This window comes from Nyctereutes procyonoides, unplaced genomic scaffold (genome assembly GCF_905146905.1).
Source record: "Nyctereutes procyonoides isolate TBG_1078 unplaced genomic scaffold, NYPRO_anot_genome, whole genome shotgun sequence".
In the NCBI taxonomy this organism is placed as follows: domain Eukaryota; kingdom Metazoa; phylum Chordata; class Mammalia; order Carnivora; family Canidae; genus Nyctereutes; species Nyctereutes procyonoides.
In genome coordinates, this window is record NW_026575121.1 from 49,926,009 (window position 1) to 49,944,958 (window position 18,950).

At 49.8% G+C, this 18,950-nt stretch overlaps 1 protein-coding gene across 1 annotated transcript; it reads right to left on the reverse strand.

Moving 5' to 3' along the window:
• Positions 1 to 5,153: 5,153 nt before the first annotated feature.
• Positions 5,154 to 13,606, reverse strand: ZIC5 (Zic family member 5). Its single transcript, XM_055335991.1, has 2 exons — positions 12,109 to 13,606; positions 5,154 to 7,786 (listed from the first exon to the last, which is right to left on the reverse strand). Exons 1-2 carry the CDS (start codon positions 13,589 to 13,591, stop codon positions 7,344 to 7,346), a joined length of 1,926 nt encoding a protein of 641 aa, XP_055191966.1. The 5' UTR covers positions 13,592 to 13,606; the 3' UTR covers positions 5,154 to 7,343.
• Between the last annotated feature and the right edge of the window lie 5,344 nt (positions 13,607 to 18,950).

The window sequence follows — 18,950 nt, forward strand, 5'->3', positions numbered from 1 at the left end:
AAACGACATTGCAAACGGATCTAACGTTAAGGATGCTAACCCCCTGCCCTCTGCAGCAAGGGCACGAGATACTGCATCTCCCTTCACCTTCCGGGTACCTAGTAATGAAGGAGAGGGCCCATGTCCATCTGGAACTCCACGCCAGGAGCCAGAGCCTCCCGTGGGGGTTCTGGCCTCAAAAGTCAATCCGCCAGGGTACCCTGCACCGCCCCTCCCCCCCCCCCCCCCCCCAGCCAGCCAGGTCTTGTCTGTCCTGGTCAAGAACTGAGAGTTCACAAAGTTTCCTAAAGTACTCATTTCATGTATGTCACAGTTAGTTAGCAATAAGCTCCATTCCTTTTTTTTTTTTTTTTTGTTTAAACGTTAGCAATTTCCAGCTGCTGAAATACACTTCCATTTGATTTTGAGTCAAATGCTTGGCAGCGGGGAGGAGAGAGGTGTATTGGCTCGGTTCTTGGGGCCCTTAAAGAGAACTCCCTCTGTCTGGGTGTTTGGCCTTCCCTTGCCGGGAAGGAATCCTGACAAACATCTTCACTTGAGGCTTGCTTGAGGTCTCAGTTGCTCCGTCTGTAAAATTGGAGTGGAGGAGGTCCTTGGAAAAGCTCCTTTGTGCTCTGGGAGAGGAGGAAGTCAGTAAAGATGCCTGTTTGCACCAAGCTTTCGGTTTTCTTTGCACAAACCAGCTCCTTTGTAAAATAACACCTGGCCAGACTGCCTCGTGGATTTTTGCAAGGCTGGGGTTTTAATGTTCCCCACGCGAGCCAATGACAGAGAGCGGGTGTGCCAACTCGGCCGGTCCCCGCACGGCCCTGGTCCGCTGAACTGCACTCTCCCAACTGTGCCCAAAGCGGTGCCCGCCGGCGCCCTCACCTCCCGGCGGGGGGCAGACGTTCCCAAGCTGTTCCCGCCTCCCCTCACCCGAGCCCTCGGATTCCTTTAACGCCTGCTGAGGACTGCATCCCTGCCGCCCTTAATGTAGGATGGGCCCTTCTCTTCAGCCTCCAAATGAGAAGTGACATTTGCACTCGGCTCAGCCACCGCGTGAGCACAGCGCGGGGACACAGGCCCATTGACCTAGTGGGGCCGAGGGGCCGGCGGGCTCGGCGGCATCCGAAGCTGCCTTAATTAATACCATCTTAAATAGTCCAGCAGCCACCGAAGACAAAGTTGAAGAAAGACTTTAAGGCTGAGTGCCCCTCGACAAGCTCTTTTTCCCCGTGTCATTCAATATTTAATGCGCCCGCTTCTAATGCTACTACTGGTGTTCCTTTCTCAGCGAGGACATTATTTTTTCACGGTGCCCATAGCCAGGGAAAGCCCTTTAGGCAAAGAAAATCAAAATGTTTGTTGTTTTGGATGACTTATAACTCTTGTTTAACACAAGCACTTTCAGCAAAGTATAACAGGCGCAGCCTCCAAAGCAAACAACACAATCCTTGTGACAGAGTCAGACACAAAAAGCGCATTGTCTTGCGGACTACCCCTTTTCTCTGGTGCTAGATGGGGGCCTGTCTCCCAGTGAACACCACGATGCCATTTCACTTTTGAACTATTGTTTTTGAGTTATGCCATGTGGTCAAAAGGAGCGAGAAGGGGGTTGTTTCCAGGCTCATAAGACAAACGAGTTGCCTTTTCATTGAAATCCCCCCGCGATCCTTGAAAACGGAGTTTAAATGTCACCTCCGCCTTTCTAATGGGCACAGGGCTGGAGGCGACCCTTCAAAGCGCCCGGGTGATAAACGACCCTTATTAAATATAGCCGGGACCGCTGGGAAAGTCCTGCGCCCCGGCCAGCACGTGGGAGAGCGCCCCTCGCTGGAGCGCCCCAGACAGGCCGGGCCTCCCCTGCCACCGAGCGGCCCGCGGCCGGCCGTGGCCCAAGCCCAGGCTCGGGGTCGGGGTGGGGAGACCGGGGTGAGAGGGGCCGGTTGTACTACAACTTCTTATCTGCCGCCCCCAACACGCCGGTGCGCCCCCATCCCCAGAGGCTCGGCGTGAACGCTCGGAGCATTTCCCCTGACTTCTTTTTGTCGGTTGCCGAGTGGCGTCTGCAAGTCTGAGCTGCAAAGTTACTGATTTGCAGGCTGCATGTTAAGGCAGTCCATGTAAGTAATTTCTGCGGGCACCCCGGCAAAGGAGAACAAATCGCTGACAAAGGCGAGCGCTTTCGATTCAGCGGCGTCGTTAAGGCAACCCCAAAGTATTCGTCCTATAATAAGTTCCACTTCAAAGGGTTTCTCATTCAGCGGTGACTGCTTCGCACTTTTATTAAGTCCGGGCTTTTTCACTCGGAGGAATCATCTGTTTGGTTATTTTTCATCGTGTTTATTTTTCACCATTCACACAGTACTTGTATTAAATAAACAAAGAACAATCGCTCTGCAAATAAAAGTGCTTAGGTGGGGAGAGAAGGAAGAGGAACTGGAGCCCGGGCGCCCCTTGCTCTGTCCCCTCCTCTGACTGCACCCACCCCACCCCCACCCGGCTTTCCCTCCTCCTCTCCTATCTCCCTCTCCCCTTTCTGGCGAGCTCGGAGGTTCTGTGGGCCACCGTAACAAGTGGGTGGAAAGACCTAGGTTATTATAGGTCGTGCGTGTCATATTATATGGGTAATATTACATGTAATACCTATATTTCCGATGAGGTGAAAATTGAGCGAGCTACGTGGGCATGAAAGTGCAGGTCACTGCAACTGTATCTTAATAGAGTGTCTCGAATGGCTGTGGACCCTCTGCCAGAGACTCCCCTGGCCCAGCCCATTGCCATAGCAATTCTGAACACTCGGTGTGGGTGTACCATAAAAGCAGTAGTTTGAATTTCAAAGAACATGCCTTTGAACTTCTCCCTGCCTGATTAGGCACTTGTGCCCTGTGTGAATGCGTGTGCCCAGGAGTATTTAGGCGTGGGCATGTGGGGGGTGATCTGGGAGTTTTTGTTCAGGTAGGGAAAGTGGTGTGCTGGCAACCCCAGGGCAGTGTCACTGTGGGTCTCCTTAGCCATCCCTCCAGCTCTGGAGGGTGGGTTTTCCTGGCCATGTGTCTATTTTGGTAGATGATGGGTCCTGTGATGTGACAGGCTGAAAGTATTAATAAGTGTCCAGATTGTTTGTTTCTCTTGTATTCAGCTATCTTTTCCTCTGACTCAAATGATCTCTCCAGAAACCAGGTTCTCTCCTCCTCTCTCCCCCATTTTCTATTTCCTAACTGAACTGGCTAAAAAATACTTCTGGGGGGAGCATCTCATCCCATTTCAGAGAGAAAGAGAGGATAGGTACATAGATGATAGATAAATAGATGGATGATTGAAAGATAGAAAATAGAGAAATAGCTAGCTAGATTAGTTGCCAGGTAGGTAGGTAGGTAGGTGGGTAGGCAGAACAAACCACTCTTGTCTCAAAAAACTTCCACAAAAATGCCGGATGTAAAAGACAAGAGTGCAGTACAAACCCGTCTGCAGATAGTTGGGCCTCGCCTTCAAGACTTTGGGCCCCCTCTGTTCCTGTCCCCCAGCACTATCCCTCTTGTGTGGCCATCTCCAACTCCTTAAAAGAATATAATTCCCACCCTCAAGCTATTCCCGGTGCTTTAGATTTTTGGAGCATTAGTTCTACCAAAGAATCGTGAATGCGGTTAAAGATATACATAGACCACAAATAACCATGTGTTTGAAGATTCTCCTAGCCTGGAAAACAAAGGTAGATGATTTAAAATGTTTGTGAGGGCCACAAGGGCCACGCTTTGCCTAGAAGAGATGAAGTCTTTGATGATAGCCAACTTAGTGTCAATAAGTGGCTTTCTTTGAGACATATTCAGATGGGAACGTCTTGCTTGCCAATTGCCATAGAAATCTTAACACACCATGAAGATTGTCCAAGCGCCAAGCCTTCCGTTCTGGACTAAATTACTTTGAAGTGGCGCAGGACGAGCAGTGGTCAATTTTAACTCTATAGACTGGACAGAGAACTCTGGGAGTGGGAGATTGTGCGTTTTAAAGCAGAAAATAAGAAGGGGAAACTTGTTTTATACACTCTATACAAGGTTCTGCTCATTGTCAGATATCTTTTATCTTTTATATTTCCCATGAATGATTCATGTCTTGGTGGCTTTGTGTCACCCCTTTCACGAGAAACTTCATTAGAGAGCTATAAGTTTTCCCATTGATTGGGGCCCTCAGCTATGAGTGTTTTTCTCCTTCGTGTGGTGGTTATTGTCATCTGGCTTAAAACAACTCTTTGCAACGTGTTTCACCTTTACTACATTTAACAAATCTTTTAAAAACTGCCATAACCTTATGGAGAACTGCTTGTTGACATTACTACCAATTGTTTTTTCTTCTTTTTTTTTTTTCAAGCTATTTGCCTTTTATCCCTTTTGTATCAGCTAACCGAAAAACAAGCAGAGGATCAACTGGACAGCCAATTACATCAGTTTGAGCTACTTGGATATTTTGTTGCCATCGAATCTAATTTCTAGCTAACGCATGCCTACTAAAAAAGCTGAGCTAGGCTTCCTAGATCAGCTCAACTTGCAAATAACCACAATCCAACTGGATGCTGCCTGCACCCCGCCTTCCCCAATACCTGATGGGAAGAGGTATTTGATGCCCACTATTCCTTCACCAGGTGTTTTTAACCCCACACCTATGCCAGCTCCTGATTTCACCTTCTTTTTTGTCTGGTAACCTATCACTGTCCCTCCAGCTTTTCCTGTCTTTTTACCCTTTTACGTCAGAAGCTAGGCACCAAAGAAATGCTCAAATTCACTTACCAGATTTTCACTGATTATGATCACTAAGGATATTATTAACAAATGAATGCAGTAACCCCTAAGACTTATGCTAGTGTTACACGCAACTTATAGGGCTTAGTATTCATAAGTACATTGTATTTTCTAGATTAGATTGTAAATTAAACCAAGCTGTAAAAATATTTTATTGCTTGGGAGAGGCTAAGAATAAAGAGCTCAAGAGAACCCAATGTTCACTAGTCAGCAACCTGTTCTGTTTGTAAAAGAATGGCAGAAAAATGCCATTAGGTAAAACATAAGCAATACATAGGAAGAATACCTTTATTAAATTTTTTACTTCATAATCATTCTTGCTTTCTTTCTATTGGAGGTACACATTTTAAGTTTTTATTTTAGGTGTATCAGGAACCAATAAATCTGTGGCAGAGTAAACCTATGCATGGCAAAATACATAAAATACATATTCCTTTGTTTCATAATAAATAAACCTGTAGCATAATAAAGAATAGTGCAAACTACCATTGAAAAAGTTGTATAAATAAAACAACTCATTATAAATCAGGAATATTTTGTTCTAATAAGTTTACGATACATAAATTATCCCCCCAAAGTTCATACCTATTTTATCTATTTGAAAGAGCTTTGAAAGTGAATAATATGAAAATCAAATAAACTTTAAAAATGTAGAATTATTTTATATTCAAGTTTTATGGTTTTTTTCTTTATAAAGGAGGGTCTGCGTGTTTCATATTCACTGTAACAATCTGAAGACGACATTGAAAGGCTTTCAAAGTGACAGCACCATGCACTGTACTAGTAATATAATATATCTATAAACTATATAGAATCTTGTCAACACAATGCAAAAAAGACATGCAGGAAGAGTCCTGGTTTTCACATTACGTTGTTCATTCAAGTAAGCTTAAAAATATATTCCCCCATTTTCTTTCCTTTCTTTTTTTTAAATAAACCGTGTGTCATAAACAATCCTTCACCAAAATGTATAATATAATTCTTTGGTGTGCTTTGAACTCTTCCAGGAAAAACAAAGGATGATGTCTGAAAATAAATTAATTCAACTGTACAAATAATAGTGTTCACATACAAGTTATTAACAATGACAAGACTACATCAACCACTCACAGCACACAAAACAAATTTCTACAAACCCTGGGGAGGGGTGTCTTCAGGGTCTCTGAGGATAAATTAGTGCTCTTTAGTATATTTGTAAGATGTTTATGATGAGCTATATTTTGCATGAGATGTGTTGCACGAACTGAAAATAAATTGACTAAGAGTTATTGTCCTAGGTCCTTGACCTTTTTTATCCTAGCATGACAGCTCTGGCAAAGGTCACACATTCAACAATGTTTGGTGGTAACTATAAACCCTTAAAAAATTTTAATATGTATAGCAACTCCCTCCCCTCTTTTAATGTAAATCATACACTTCACACACTGTCATTTTTAAATGGGATCCAGTTGCGTGTGCTCAGTGCTCAGGTGGGAAAAAACTCATGAAAAATGCAGTTTCGGGCATTGAAAAATAAACTTTTTTAAAAGGCTGATACAACAGTATAAAAGAGGGCTTGGCCTGTTTTAAAAACAACAGCTTTTCCCAAAAATAGGCATGTTGCCAACATCACACCTCCTTAGACTTGCCTGTTAATTTTGACATCCCCAAAAACTTATCTAAGACTTATCTCTTTATTACACGAGAAGTTTGCACACAGTAAAGAGGCAGCATCTGAGATTTCAGATTTAAAAAAAAAAGAGGAAAGGAAAGCACTTGAATTTCTTCTATTTCACAAAATATCACAGTTTCACAGTTGTCTACACAGCAGCCTTTTCTGTTCTCCATTTTTGCTGAAACAATCACAGTACCACAATAAATGGAGACGTCTTAAGGCTGCTGCATCTTTTTCATTTTAAATCATACAAGCAGGGTACCAAGGAAATAATCCTGTATAAAAATAGTGTGTTAGGATGAGATCAGTAAGAAAAGAGTGGAAATTTAAAATTACAATTATTAGAACTTAAAGGGTTTTTACAAATATTTTTGGACACATGTACAGTCTAAGATCTGTTGGCAATGCAGCAAGTGTGTGGTTTACAATCAAGGGGCCTTTTTTTGGAATTCGGGCCCAAGGAGGAGGCAAGGGGGCTCTAAAGAAGCCCACGTTATGGTGTTAAAGGCATTCTGGAGGCACTGCAGGAAATGCAGAGGGCCTTGTTGCTCTGTGGAGTTGACTTCAAGCTTTTTCTCACTCCTCTCAAAGTATATATATATTGCATTGGCAGTGTGTATCTCGATTAACCCTTGGTACATTTTGCTCCTAGCCCTGTCCCCCTGCAACATGCAAGTCCAGCTTGGTTGGTTTTTTGTTTGTTTTCTAAGGAAAAAAAAAAAAGCCCAAATATCTTAATTAAATTAATTAAATGTACAAACACCATAGGGTTTCATACTGAATAAATAGGGCTAATTAGACCCGGTGGCAAGTCTGAGTGAAGGGTTTGTCTCAGGCTCGGCATTGTCCCAGGTTAGGATATGGTCCAAGGACTCCCACTTATGACTTATTTTTATTATGACTAGTAAATTCTAATGTATCGTCCGTGCAACTTCAGAGTTCCCATATATCTCCTCATCTTCAGACTCCGAAGTGGTTCCATTACTGGAAGGTGTGTGAAGGTGGCTGGGGGCTCCACTGGCCTGGCAAACGTACCACTCATTGAGGTTGGTCACCTGAGGGGATAGAGTGCTCGAGCGACTCCTGGTTGGGTCCAGCACAGGAGAAATGGGGGCACCCACTGGAGTCCCCACTGATGAGTAACCAAGGGCTCCTGGAGAAGGTGGTGGGGACTTGCAATGAATCTTCATGTGTTTCCTCAGAGAGCTGGGGTGAGTGTAGGACTTGTCACAGCCTCGGATCTTGCAGTAGTAGGGCTTGTCGCTGGTATGGACATGGGAATGCTTCTTCCGATCACTGCTGTTGGCAAACTTCCTGTCACAGCCATCAAATTCACATTTGAAAGGCTTTTCCCCTGCAACAAAATAGAGGGAAGGTCAACAATTGCTTTTCAGAGACCCCTCACTTGATAAGAGAAATCCTGGAGCAGAAATGTGAATGCATCTTCCCATTCTCTTGAAGACCAACCCCAGGCCTGGCTTCTCTTCCTAATTCCTATGTTCCAGAAGGCAAAGGGGAAGGGATACTCCAGGGATGGGCCTGTCAGTCCCTGGGTTACTACAGGGCTCAGGGGCAGGAGAGCCAGAGTGTTTAACCAGCCAGTGTGCTTTGAACTCTTGGTCCAAGAAGCCACACTGAAACCCTACAAGTACCCAAATACCCGATCCTCACTGCCCTCAGGGTCTGTACCTGCAAAAACACAAGCAGATCCCCTGTCAAAATAAATGCTGATAAAATGATTCTTCTAAAGCCACAGCTTGGGTGAAGGATATAAAAAAAAAAAAAAGAAAAAAGAAAAAAGAAAGAAAGAAAGAAAAAAAAAAGCACATCCACTAAATTAAAAGTGAAGTGGGGGTAGTGCCATAAAATTACAATAATGGCATTTCGTGTCAGAGCGGCCCCAGGATTCTACCGATTGGAAAAGAAATGAAATAACGCAAAATATCATTCTCTTCATAAACAAAGGCACCTGTGAAACACACAATCCCATCACTAGATTTTGTATAAGCCTGGCAGGGCAGAGACTAAGCTGACGGCCTCTTCATTCTACCACCTTCCCTCCCAACTTGCAGGGCAATTGAGAGCCTCTGGAATAGAACCTTAGCATGTTAATAAGAAACCTCCACCAGAACCGAGCCCATACCTGATGCCCTGCAGAAACAGATGCTGACAGCTTCCTACCTTATTTAATAGTCAGAAAAGGGACTATTATTTACCAGTCTTTGGCCCACTGCCCCTTGAAGCTGCTCTAACCACCCTAGGAACACAATGTCTTTAAACACAAGGCCCCTAGAGCAGGAAGCGGAAATGCTTAATAAGACAACTAGAAATTCAGCCACCATACATTGGTATTAAAAAGGAAAAAAGAAAGACCACAGATAACAGTATGAATTTTCCCTCTCACTAAGTATCTATGAACTCAATTGATGTATTTGAGTCATGATTGAACAAGTCGTCTCATACATATTACTGTTTAATAATATTTCCCTCATATTTACATGATTTTAAAAATAAAGTTGAATTTCTCTACATTACCGCAGCTACTCTGGTGGCTTGCGAGGTATGGCTTTTTCCTTGGTTTGGGATAATATATTTAAAAAAAAAAAAAAACGAACAACTACTAAAACAGCTTAAGTGTATATAAATTTTTGTGGTGAATTTTCTTCTGCAAATATTTCAGTGCAGGGTTTTCTGTGTTTTTTTTTTTTTTAATTTCACCAATGATAACTGCTTCGATGCCAGAGTGTATTAACACAATCTGAAAGTATTCAGATGGCTGGAATATTACTTATCCTACCTAGAAAGACTGTTTAAACATGAAGTTAGATATTACTCAAATATAGGTCCTGCATTGATCCAGAGAGGAGAAAAACACAACAAAACAATAATCACAACCTTCTCTGCAGATGAGCTGCAACAACAAAAAACGTTAATTGTTTTTTATCGAAACATCAGTTATCTGTCCTGACTTGTGTTCTACTTTAACTCGAAGATAATACTAATTTAGTACAGCATAATTTTTTTTAAAATTGTCATGCCTTTCTTCAATTGGAAGGCCTAAGTGGTTTTATTCACCCTATGTAAATGTGCAGTGTTTTTTTCTAGGCTGGCTATATATCCCGGGTTGTGAAGAACACACACAGCTTAGACATTGCTGCCCTGCCACTGCCCACGATAAAGAGAATTAGGCCCAGTGAAGGGAGATATGGAATGGGGGGTGGGGGGGGAGTAGAAAAGGAGGGCCAAAGGAGAGGTAGAGGAAGAAAGTAGAAGCAGGGGGGAAAAGTGGGGCGGGGGGAGTGAGGGTGAAAGAATTGCCTGATTTATTCAGGGGGCCTAAGAGGGCAGTGAGCAAATTCTAGCTAACTGGAGAGGGTGAGACCCCAGTGTTTACATTTCAGATGCAGACAGAGGGGTCAATCAGAACTCAGCTCCTTGCAGAATCTGAGGGAGTAAGGGATGCTAGTGAGGCACCCTCACGTCTACCAGTTGCCTCTCCCAGGCAGACCTCGAGTCCGGCCCGGAGGAAGGCTATAAACCGAACTGGGGGCACGTGGGCCAGGAAATGGGCCTTCGGGAGCGACCGGGGGAGGACTCCCTTTGATCAATCTGTTCCGGAATCTCGGATAACCCCCAAAAGGGAGAGTGCCGTGGCAGGGAGGGGGCCCGGATGGCCCTTCTCCGCACACAGCGCCCCGGGGCTAAGCGGCAGGGCCGCCAAAATGCCCAGGCGCGGGCTGGCGCACGACCGCGAGGGCCGGCACCCCTCCCCGAGGGCCCGGCGAGAACCACGCGGCCCCGGGGAGCCGGGCTGGCAGTGCACCCTGGGCCCGGGCCCGGCGTCCCGGATCTCCGCCCCGCCGCGCGCGCCCCTCCCCGGGGGCCTCCGACCGCAGCGCCGACCTGGGAGCCGGCGCTGCTCCCGCGCCAGCAGCTCCGGCCGCCACGAAGGCAACGTCCACGCCCTCGGAGGCCTGGAAAGGCGGGAGGCCCGAGGGCGCAGGCTCAGCTTTCAGGGCGCCCGCAGGGGAGCGCGCTGCGGGCAGCCTCGCCTCCTGCGCCCCGCGCGCCCCGCCGTCCCTGCCCTGGCGGCAAGCGCTGGCCACGGGGGCGGGCCGCGGGCTCAGCGCGCCGGGGAGGTTTTCCAAAAGCCTCCGGGGGAGTTTCCTATTGGAAAACTCTCGAGGGCGGTCTGCTCCCGACGAGAAGAAGGCGGCCGGCCACGGGAGCTCCAGGGGAGACTTCCTCCCAGGCCATCGTCGGTCCCCAGGCGGCCGGCGGGTGTTGGCCGCCCTGCCCCGGCTTCCCCCCAGGAGCCCCCGGTGCCCCCGGCCCCGGCTGCCAGCCAGGCGTTGGGCCCACGCGCGGCGGCCGCCTCCTCGCCGCCCAGCGCCGATAAATCAGCTAAGTAATTACTGAATGTAAACTCCAGTTACTTAAGTGTCCTCCGAGGGGTAATATGGTCTGTCCCTATAAATCCCGACTGCTCGCGCTCACCAGCGCTTCCCACCAACCCGCTCATCCGTTCCACGGAGGCACACGACGCGCAGGAAACACCCCACGGTCCCACGCCGCAGCCGCCTCCACTGGGGGGTGGGTAGGATGGGGAGCTGGGATGGGAGGGGTCGCCACCGCGCCGGGGGTGGCCCCCACGTTCCTGGGGGGGCAGGTACCAACGACGGCAGGAGACTCAGCTCACCCTGTCCTCCTCCACCGAGGACCTTTTTTGAAAGGACAGAGTAAATTTCTGGAGCAGCTTCTAGGACACGTGTGAATGTGTGTGACAGAGCTGTGTGCTGGCGCATGGGTGTGTATGAAGTGTGCCTAAGTATAGGGGTAGGTGGAAGATGAGGGTGTCAGAGCATACGGGTGTTCCCGGAATGAGGCAGAGGTGGGTAGTCTGAGATGCAGATGTGTGAAGTTGTTTGCGGGCTGAGGGCACGTGAAGAGGTACCTGTGGGGTGCGTGAGTGTGAGTGTGTGTGTGTGTGTGTGTGTGTGTGTGTGTAGGAAGGCCTGGGGGGGGGGCCCAAAGGCGCATTCCTTTGGCATTTCGCACCACGCCCCGGAGACCCCGAACCCCTCCCCTCCTGTTAGGGCCACACTGAGCCTGGCCTAGTGGCCCCAATACCGGAGTGAATCCCACGTGCCCCCTTGCACGCCTGCTCTTCCGAGCACGGCGACCGCGCGGGGCCCGCCACCGGGTGCGGAGGGAAGAACCACCGAGGCGGCTTCGGCTCCAGCCCTCCTTCCCCAGCGCCCTCCCCAAGTTCCCGGGGCCGGGCGAACGTGGGCTGCCGACCGTCCTGGGCGCCTTCCTGCTCCGACTGCTGCTGCTTCTGCTCCGGGGCGGCGGCGGCGGCGGCTGGAGCGCGTTGCCGGTCCCGGCGAAGGGGCTGTGGACGCGCTGGAGACTCCACCGTGTGGGAACCCAGCGCGGGGCCTGTGTGTGCTATCGAATTACTTATTCATAGAAAAAAAAGGGGGGGGGAGAGAAAAAAAAGAAGTCACATGTCCGGGTTATACGTATGCGAAGAGAAGCAGCAGAAGTAGGGAAAAATCAAGGCGAGCAAGAGGAGGAGGAAGAGGAGGAGGAGAAGCAGCGGCGGAAGCGGCGGCGGCGCGGGAGGCGGCGCGGGAGGCGGCGGCGGCGGCGCGGCCGGGGACAGACACCCACCTGTATGAGTGCGCTTGTGGATCTTGAGGTTCTCGGAGCGCGCGAAGACCTTGCCGCAGCCCGGGAACGGGCAGGGGAAGGGCTTCTCGCCCGTGTGCACGCGGATGTGGTTGATGAGCTTGTATTTGGCCTTGAAGGGCTTGCCCTCGCGCGGACAGTCCTCCCAGAAGCAGACGTGGTTGCTCTGCTCGGGGCCGCCCACGTGCTCCACGGTGACGTGGTTCACCAGCTCGTGCATGGTGCCGAAAGTTTTGGAGCAGGGCTTGGCGCCGCCGGCCGGGGGCGGTGGTGGCGGCGGCGGCGGCGGCGGCGGCGGCCCGGCCAGCTCTTCGGGGTCGATCCACTTGCAGATGAGCTCCTGCTTGATTGGCTGCCGCATGTAGCGCAGGAAGGCCCCGGCCGCCCCTGGGAGGTGGGGGTGGTGCTGGTGCGGGTGCTGCGCGGGCGCCGACGGCGGCGGCGGCGCCGGGGGCGGCGCGTGGTGCTGCAGGTGGGGGCCCGGCCCGGCCGCCGCCGCAGCAGCCGCGGCCGCCAGGTTCAGGTTTAAGTTCACGGCTCCGTAGCCGTGCAGGGCGGCGGCTGCAGCGGCCGCCACCGCCCCGTAGTGCGCATCCCCGGAGCGCGGCGCGAAGGGCGGCTCGGTGCGGCCGTACAGCTCGGCTGCCGCGGCTGCCGCTGCCGCCGCCAGCCCCAGGCGCATCTGGCCGTTGAGCGGGTGCGGGTGGCCGCCGGGGGCTCCCGGAGCGTCGTGCAGCGCAGGGAAAAGCGCCGGGCCCCCGCCGCCGCTGCTATCCGGGCCCGCGTAGGTGCCGCTGGCCGAGATGAACATGCCGGCCGAGTGGGGAGGCGGGGCCGAGTGCTGGGGGGAGCCCGTGCCAGACCGCTGCTCCCCTCCGAGCGGGACCCCGTGCATGGCCGCCGCGGGGGCCGTGGCGAAAAGGTCCCTCCGGAGGACGAAGTCCCTGCTGTGGCCTTTGCCGCTGCTGCCGCCGCCGCCACTGTCGGTGGTGGTGTAGCCCGAGAGGGCAGGAGGAGGGGGAGGGGGAGGAGGAGAAGGAGGGGGAGGGGGCGAAGGGGAGGGAGGAAGAGGAGGGGCTGGGGGCGGGGGCGCGGAGGGCTGCGCGCGGCTGCTGCCCCCGCCACCCGGGTAGGTGCAGGCGCCGGGTTGCGTGTCCGAGGCTGCAGTACGGGCGGCGGCCGCCGGCGCCTCGGGCTGTGCCGGGAGAGCCTGGGAGGGAGGGCTGAGGCCGAGCGCGCTCGCCTGAGCCATGTGCTCGGGTCCGAGCGGAGTGATGGCCACGCCGGGGTCAGCGCTCAGGTCCCGAGGGCGGAGGTGCGTGGCTGAGGCGCGGCCTTGGGAGTGGGCGGGCGGGCTGGCCAGCGCCGGGAAGCCTGTCATATTCTGAAGCGGCCTGGCCTGAGCCGTTGCCAAATCCGCTAATCTCAGCGCTGGCGGGTTCCTCTTGCTCAAAGGGGGCTCCATCAGAACTACACAATCAGACCCACAGACCCTCACTGGGGGGACTTTTTTTCCCCTCTGCCCACCTTCAAAAACATGTATATATTAGGCTCTCTTTAACTTCTTTGTCCTGGCCTCCTAACTCTGCTTATCCCTGTTCCCACTCTGTCCTCCAGCGATTGGCAGAGCCAACACCACATTTGAGCTGCACAGTGGGACCGAGATTTTGGAAATGGCACGGGTGGGATTGGAGGGAACAGCGTGATTGGCAGCAGCCACGGCTGCCGGATTGGCTCCCATTCAGGCCTCGGGCCCAGCAGGGATCCGCCCCCGTGCTCGCCGCCGCCTTCGCTTTCGCTTCGCGCCCCCTCCTCCCCTGGAGCCCTGCGTCCCCGCCTTCCAGGGGGATGCCCAAGTTGCACTTGCAGAAAGTTTGCGCTGGGCCTGCGCGCGCAGCGCCCCGCGTTCCCATGACGCTCCTTTCGGAGACCGTGCGCCGGCACGCGGCCGGAGGGAGCGGGGTGGGTGGGGGCTGGGAACCCCCCCCACCCCGGGACAAAAGATGGAAGGGGGATAGCCCCCAACTTCAAAAACCTCCGCCTCGCCGCACGCAGCGTCTCCACCAGCGTGCAAACACTTTCTACCTCCTCCATTGGAAGAGCACTGGGCTGCTCTCTGGAGGAGGAAGGTGAACAGAGTATAACCCGTCGTCGTACTTCTAGAGGTGATGCTAGAAACTTCTTATTTGGGAAGGACACCCAATCTGCCGAGCGCTCACGTAGGGCGTAGAGACAGGCCCTCTCTGAGGACGGATATTAAGGACGTCCTATTGGTTGCAAAACAATTTAGGTGATTTGGCTCCGCAAGACACCAGGTGAAGTCAAAATAAATATTTCCGGAAAAGGAACCGTTTTACCTCGACTTTTTCGCTCATGCAGTCCATTTCAACGTGGTTCAAAGGAGTTGGCTCGAAGTGTGATCTCACTGCTCGTCAGTTCTAGATCTGCCACTTCCAATTAGATCTACGGGACGGCGGGAGTTTGGGGGGGAACATCGGGTAGCGATTCTAACTTTTGCCTTTCGGAGATACAGTGGCAGGGCAGGCCAAACAGCATCTCTCCAGAGGGAAGCGGCTGAGTAAACCTTAACGCAGAATTATCTTTCCTTTACGCAGAATTTCTTTCCATCCCAGAGAGTACTCCATATGTGTGCCTCAGTTTCTTTGAAAGGACCATAAATTAAAATTGATCCAATGAAGTGAATATGTTAAAATCAAGCTATTTATTAATAGAATACCTTTTACCTTGTCATCATTTTATAATAAACTGATATAGTAGGCGAGATGTCTTATTTGAAAACTATAAACTGGCCCTTTTTTTTTAAGTGAGCCCCATTCTTTCCAAGCGATTTGTTACCACACCTCTTTAAAAAGAGAACTAGGTTCCTGCATCACTTTTGAGGGGGTGGAGAAATGTGGCATCCCCAAACTTGAGGGTTATTGCTGCCCAAGTGTCACTTCAGCTCTTAAAAAGAAAATTTTGTGATGTTCTAAGATGCTCAAAAATTAACGTCAGGGTTTTTAATTTTTATTTTGTTGCCCTATATAAAATTACTTGTAAATTAAAAAAAGGTGATAATGACTTAAATATGACCCCCCCCTTTGGAGATACAAAAAAAAAAGTTATCAGGTTAATTCGTTTGCAGTCCAAGTAAAAATAGACTGCGTAGAGCCATCATCTTTATGGTCCTGGGAGATAGATGGTCCTGAAAAGTGGTAAGAAATATTTTCAAAAGAACTGATTTGATAGCCCCATTTACGTCGGTGTGAGCAATGTTTAACAGGGAACTTCCCCGAGAGCCTTGGGAATGTCATTCCTCTTATAAAACTGACAGGCAAACAAAGAAAAGACTACAATCAAATTTCAAATGGTTTTTTTCTTTAATTTCAGTGAAGTTCATATATGGGGAAATAAGAAAGGCATGAGTGCAAACACAACGAAAAAAAATTAATAAACAACAGAGACTAAATCCGCATCTGTATTTGGAGAGGATGAGTCCTTTCACAATTTTCCTTTCAGAGACTTAAAACGTCTCTAGCCAACCAGGCAAAAGTGGAGCGAGGACTGCCATCTCTTTGGATGGTTTATGGGGGAAGCATCATATTTGGAATTGTCACCACTGTCTTCATCCTCTCTCAGAACATTTCAAAGGAGTTTCCCTTATTTGAATTCCTTGGCAATGAGCATCATTACTTCGATAATAGCTTTGCATTCAATCCTGCAGGTTATAAGTAAAAACAAACCAAAAAAAAAAAATGAACGACTAAAGAAGAAAATAAACACAACCTACCTTTTAATATGGACTATTGAGCATTTTTATTGTGCAATAAAACGGGTACCTCCACCCCCTTCAAAATAGCTTTTCCTCAAAATTATAACTGCTTTGTTTTATTGAATTGCTGAAATTTAATGGTTTAATGGGTGAAGGCATGAAGGAAAGGCTGTAAAAATGTGAATAATAGTGCAGCAGAGCCGTGCGGAATCTGGAACCCGCCTCCTTGTACAACTCTTGTTAAACACAGCATGATATGTATCTGTCATCGATTTAATATGTCTTAATTCAAATATAGCTCCCTGATCAATTTCTTTTTATGGAAGCCTTAAAAAAAAACAAGACTTTCTTAGGAAATAATAGAGGTTTGGGTGGTGATTGGAAAGAGGGATATTTACAAAGTGCGTTTAATGAATATTTGCAAATTTATGGCCAAACCCAAACTCTAAAAAGATAATTGACTCAGGTAAATCGACTTGAGATGCTAATTCTTAAGAGAAAGAACTGAGAGCAAAATTTCAATCAACACCAAAAAGGCGCCAATAAACCGCCTGCCAATTAAACCTGAGAATAGGCCTAGCTAGATGGTCACCAGGAAGGCTCGCAGTGGATTTCCGGGATTGCCTTTCTTTATAAAAGGGCTTTTTATTTTGTAGACGCGCTTTTTGTTATTGTGATGACCCGCCTGACCCCAGGTGCGCTGTTTCTTTTTCAAGCCATTTGTGAGCCAAATCAAACCCCTTAAATCCCGAGTTTCTAAGGACCCAATAACTGTGTCACACTTCCTAAATAAACACCAGCAATTTCCAGGGCGTTCAAGAAAATAATAATAATGGTTTCAAAAAAAAAGAGAGAGAGAGAGGATAGAAGTCAGTTCCCATCTGTGGATTCAGCCCCATGTTTCCGCGGTGGTGCTGGCTTGTCAGGTCCGACCCTAAAACTCGTGCCCTTGTCTGCGCTTTTGCAGCAAAGGTGCAGTGTAGGGGGGCAGCGATGTGGCAGTCTACCGAAATGCCCTTTCTGGGGTCAACAGGTGCTCTTGGGGAGCATCGATTTTCAGACTTCCCTGTTGCACCCGGAATCCCAACCTCCTTCCAGAGCTAAACAAAGGCTTGAGGAGGCTGAGGAGGTACAGTAAACGCCGAGCTGGCCCGAACCGGCGGCCCCGCCGCGCTCAGCTGCCTTGAGGCTATGGGACCGGGTCTTGGGGATGCCCAGGCTGGCCTGCTGGCTTCCCGCTGCGCAGGGGCGGGGGTGGGGGGGTGACTGCGGCTCCCCGGAGCCCTCCCTCCGTTCATCTCTGAGCAGAGCCAAGTTTCCCTGTGATGGGTGTGGGCGATTAATAAACTCTAAGGGAAGTGAATTGGACATTTCCTGGCTTTTGAGCCTTTGTTTGATTGTTTCTGCAGGCGGAGGGAGGGCATAAGCCGGGGACGGTGAGGTGGACAAGAAAGGATCTGGGGGACCCACTGAGCTGCCTTTTATTGCCTTTGCAATTGCTTTACCGCTGGCCAGTCCCGCGTGGTTTCCGCGAGGGCGGCCTCCTTGCAGACGGACTGGGTGCCTGGCGGGTTTGAAGCACCTCGTGCCATTTGGACCGCGCCAGAGGCACGTTCAAGGGCGAACAGGGTGCCCGGAATTACTCCAGGGATCAAAGGACTTTCGGAGCCCGGCCCCAGGGCGCCTGTGGGACTCAACCGGGAGGGGGAGTCACTAGCCGCACCCGGAGAAGGTGGGGGAGGAGTACACTCAGACCCCTCGGAGCCCAGGCAAAGTGGGCTCAGGAGCCCATAGAGGTTCCTCTTCATTGAGCTTTGTCATGCCGGAAGTGGTGAGGACTTTGGGTTCAAGGCTTTTCTCAACTCAGGCTCGCTAGGCGTCTAGGCAGTGAGGCACTCCGCCACTTCTCTTCGGCCCCTTGCCGGGTTTGGTCTCCGCAAATACCAGCTCCCCGCCCTCCCGCCTTCACCGCTCGCGGTGCAACTTCCTGGGAGCTCCGAGCCAGCCCTGGGCCTTGGGTGCTCCCTGACGCTGGGCGATTCTCAGCCCTCTAAGCGTCCCTCCAGGGCGGCTCTCCTTCTGCACTTCTGAGCTCACCCTCTCAGGCTTCACAGATACCTGCCGGGCTAGGACTAACCTAAAAATGTGCTTCTTGCTAAAGTTCATGATCCCTGTCCCATGTACCTGGACTTAATGAGGATTTTCTCTCTCTCTCTCTCTCTAAGGCACAAGACCGAGATTCTGTAGCTGTGCCTGAAAGGTTGGATTTGGGGTTTGTTTATTTTGAATAGTAAGAAGGGGGACCCATCCCATGTCTACCTGACCTTGGTGCTTAAAAGCCCTTGAAAAATTATGGCTCTCTTTACTTCCCCATTACTAAAAAATAAGTTGGGTAAAAATGGCCTGTCATCAAATATTCTCATTTGGTTATCAATCATGTTTACCCTCTGAGATAGGGGTTGTAGGAGAATGGCCTTTGACCCACATTTAACCATTAGGTTTGGTAATTTCGTGGGAAACGCCTAATTGTTGCGCTAGAAAATATGCTTAGAAGGTCAAAACAGGAACCACAAAACCCCCTTACGTGTTCACGGTACCTATAACCACCCACGATTTATGTTGGATCCAAGATGTGCCTCTCTTCCCTTCCATTCTTTATCTTTTAGGATGTCTTTGGATGGGAGATAAAGGAGGAGTAGAGTTTGCGTGGAGTTTTTTGTTTTTTGATCCCAAATTATTGTGGGCACTTCCCCCTGTTCCACACCCCTTCCAATAACTATACTTCAATATTTGAAGAAGCTGTTGAGGCAAATCAAATAGTGACACGTTGACGGATTTACTTGTGGAAGCAATATGGTTGACATATGGCATTGTTATTTATGAATGACAGCATAAATTGTATTACAAAGTCTATTGCAATAATACTGCAGTTTATTGGAAAGCTGCTCCCCTGTCACCAGTATTCAACCTCCCTGTATGTAGTTCATTTAGGAGCCCAAAGGATAACGGTCCTCAAAATAATTAAACACATTCTTGTAAGCTAATGCCTCCC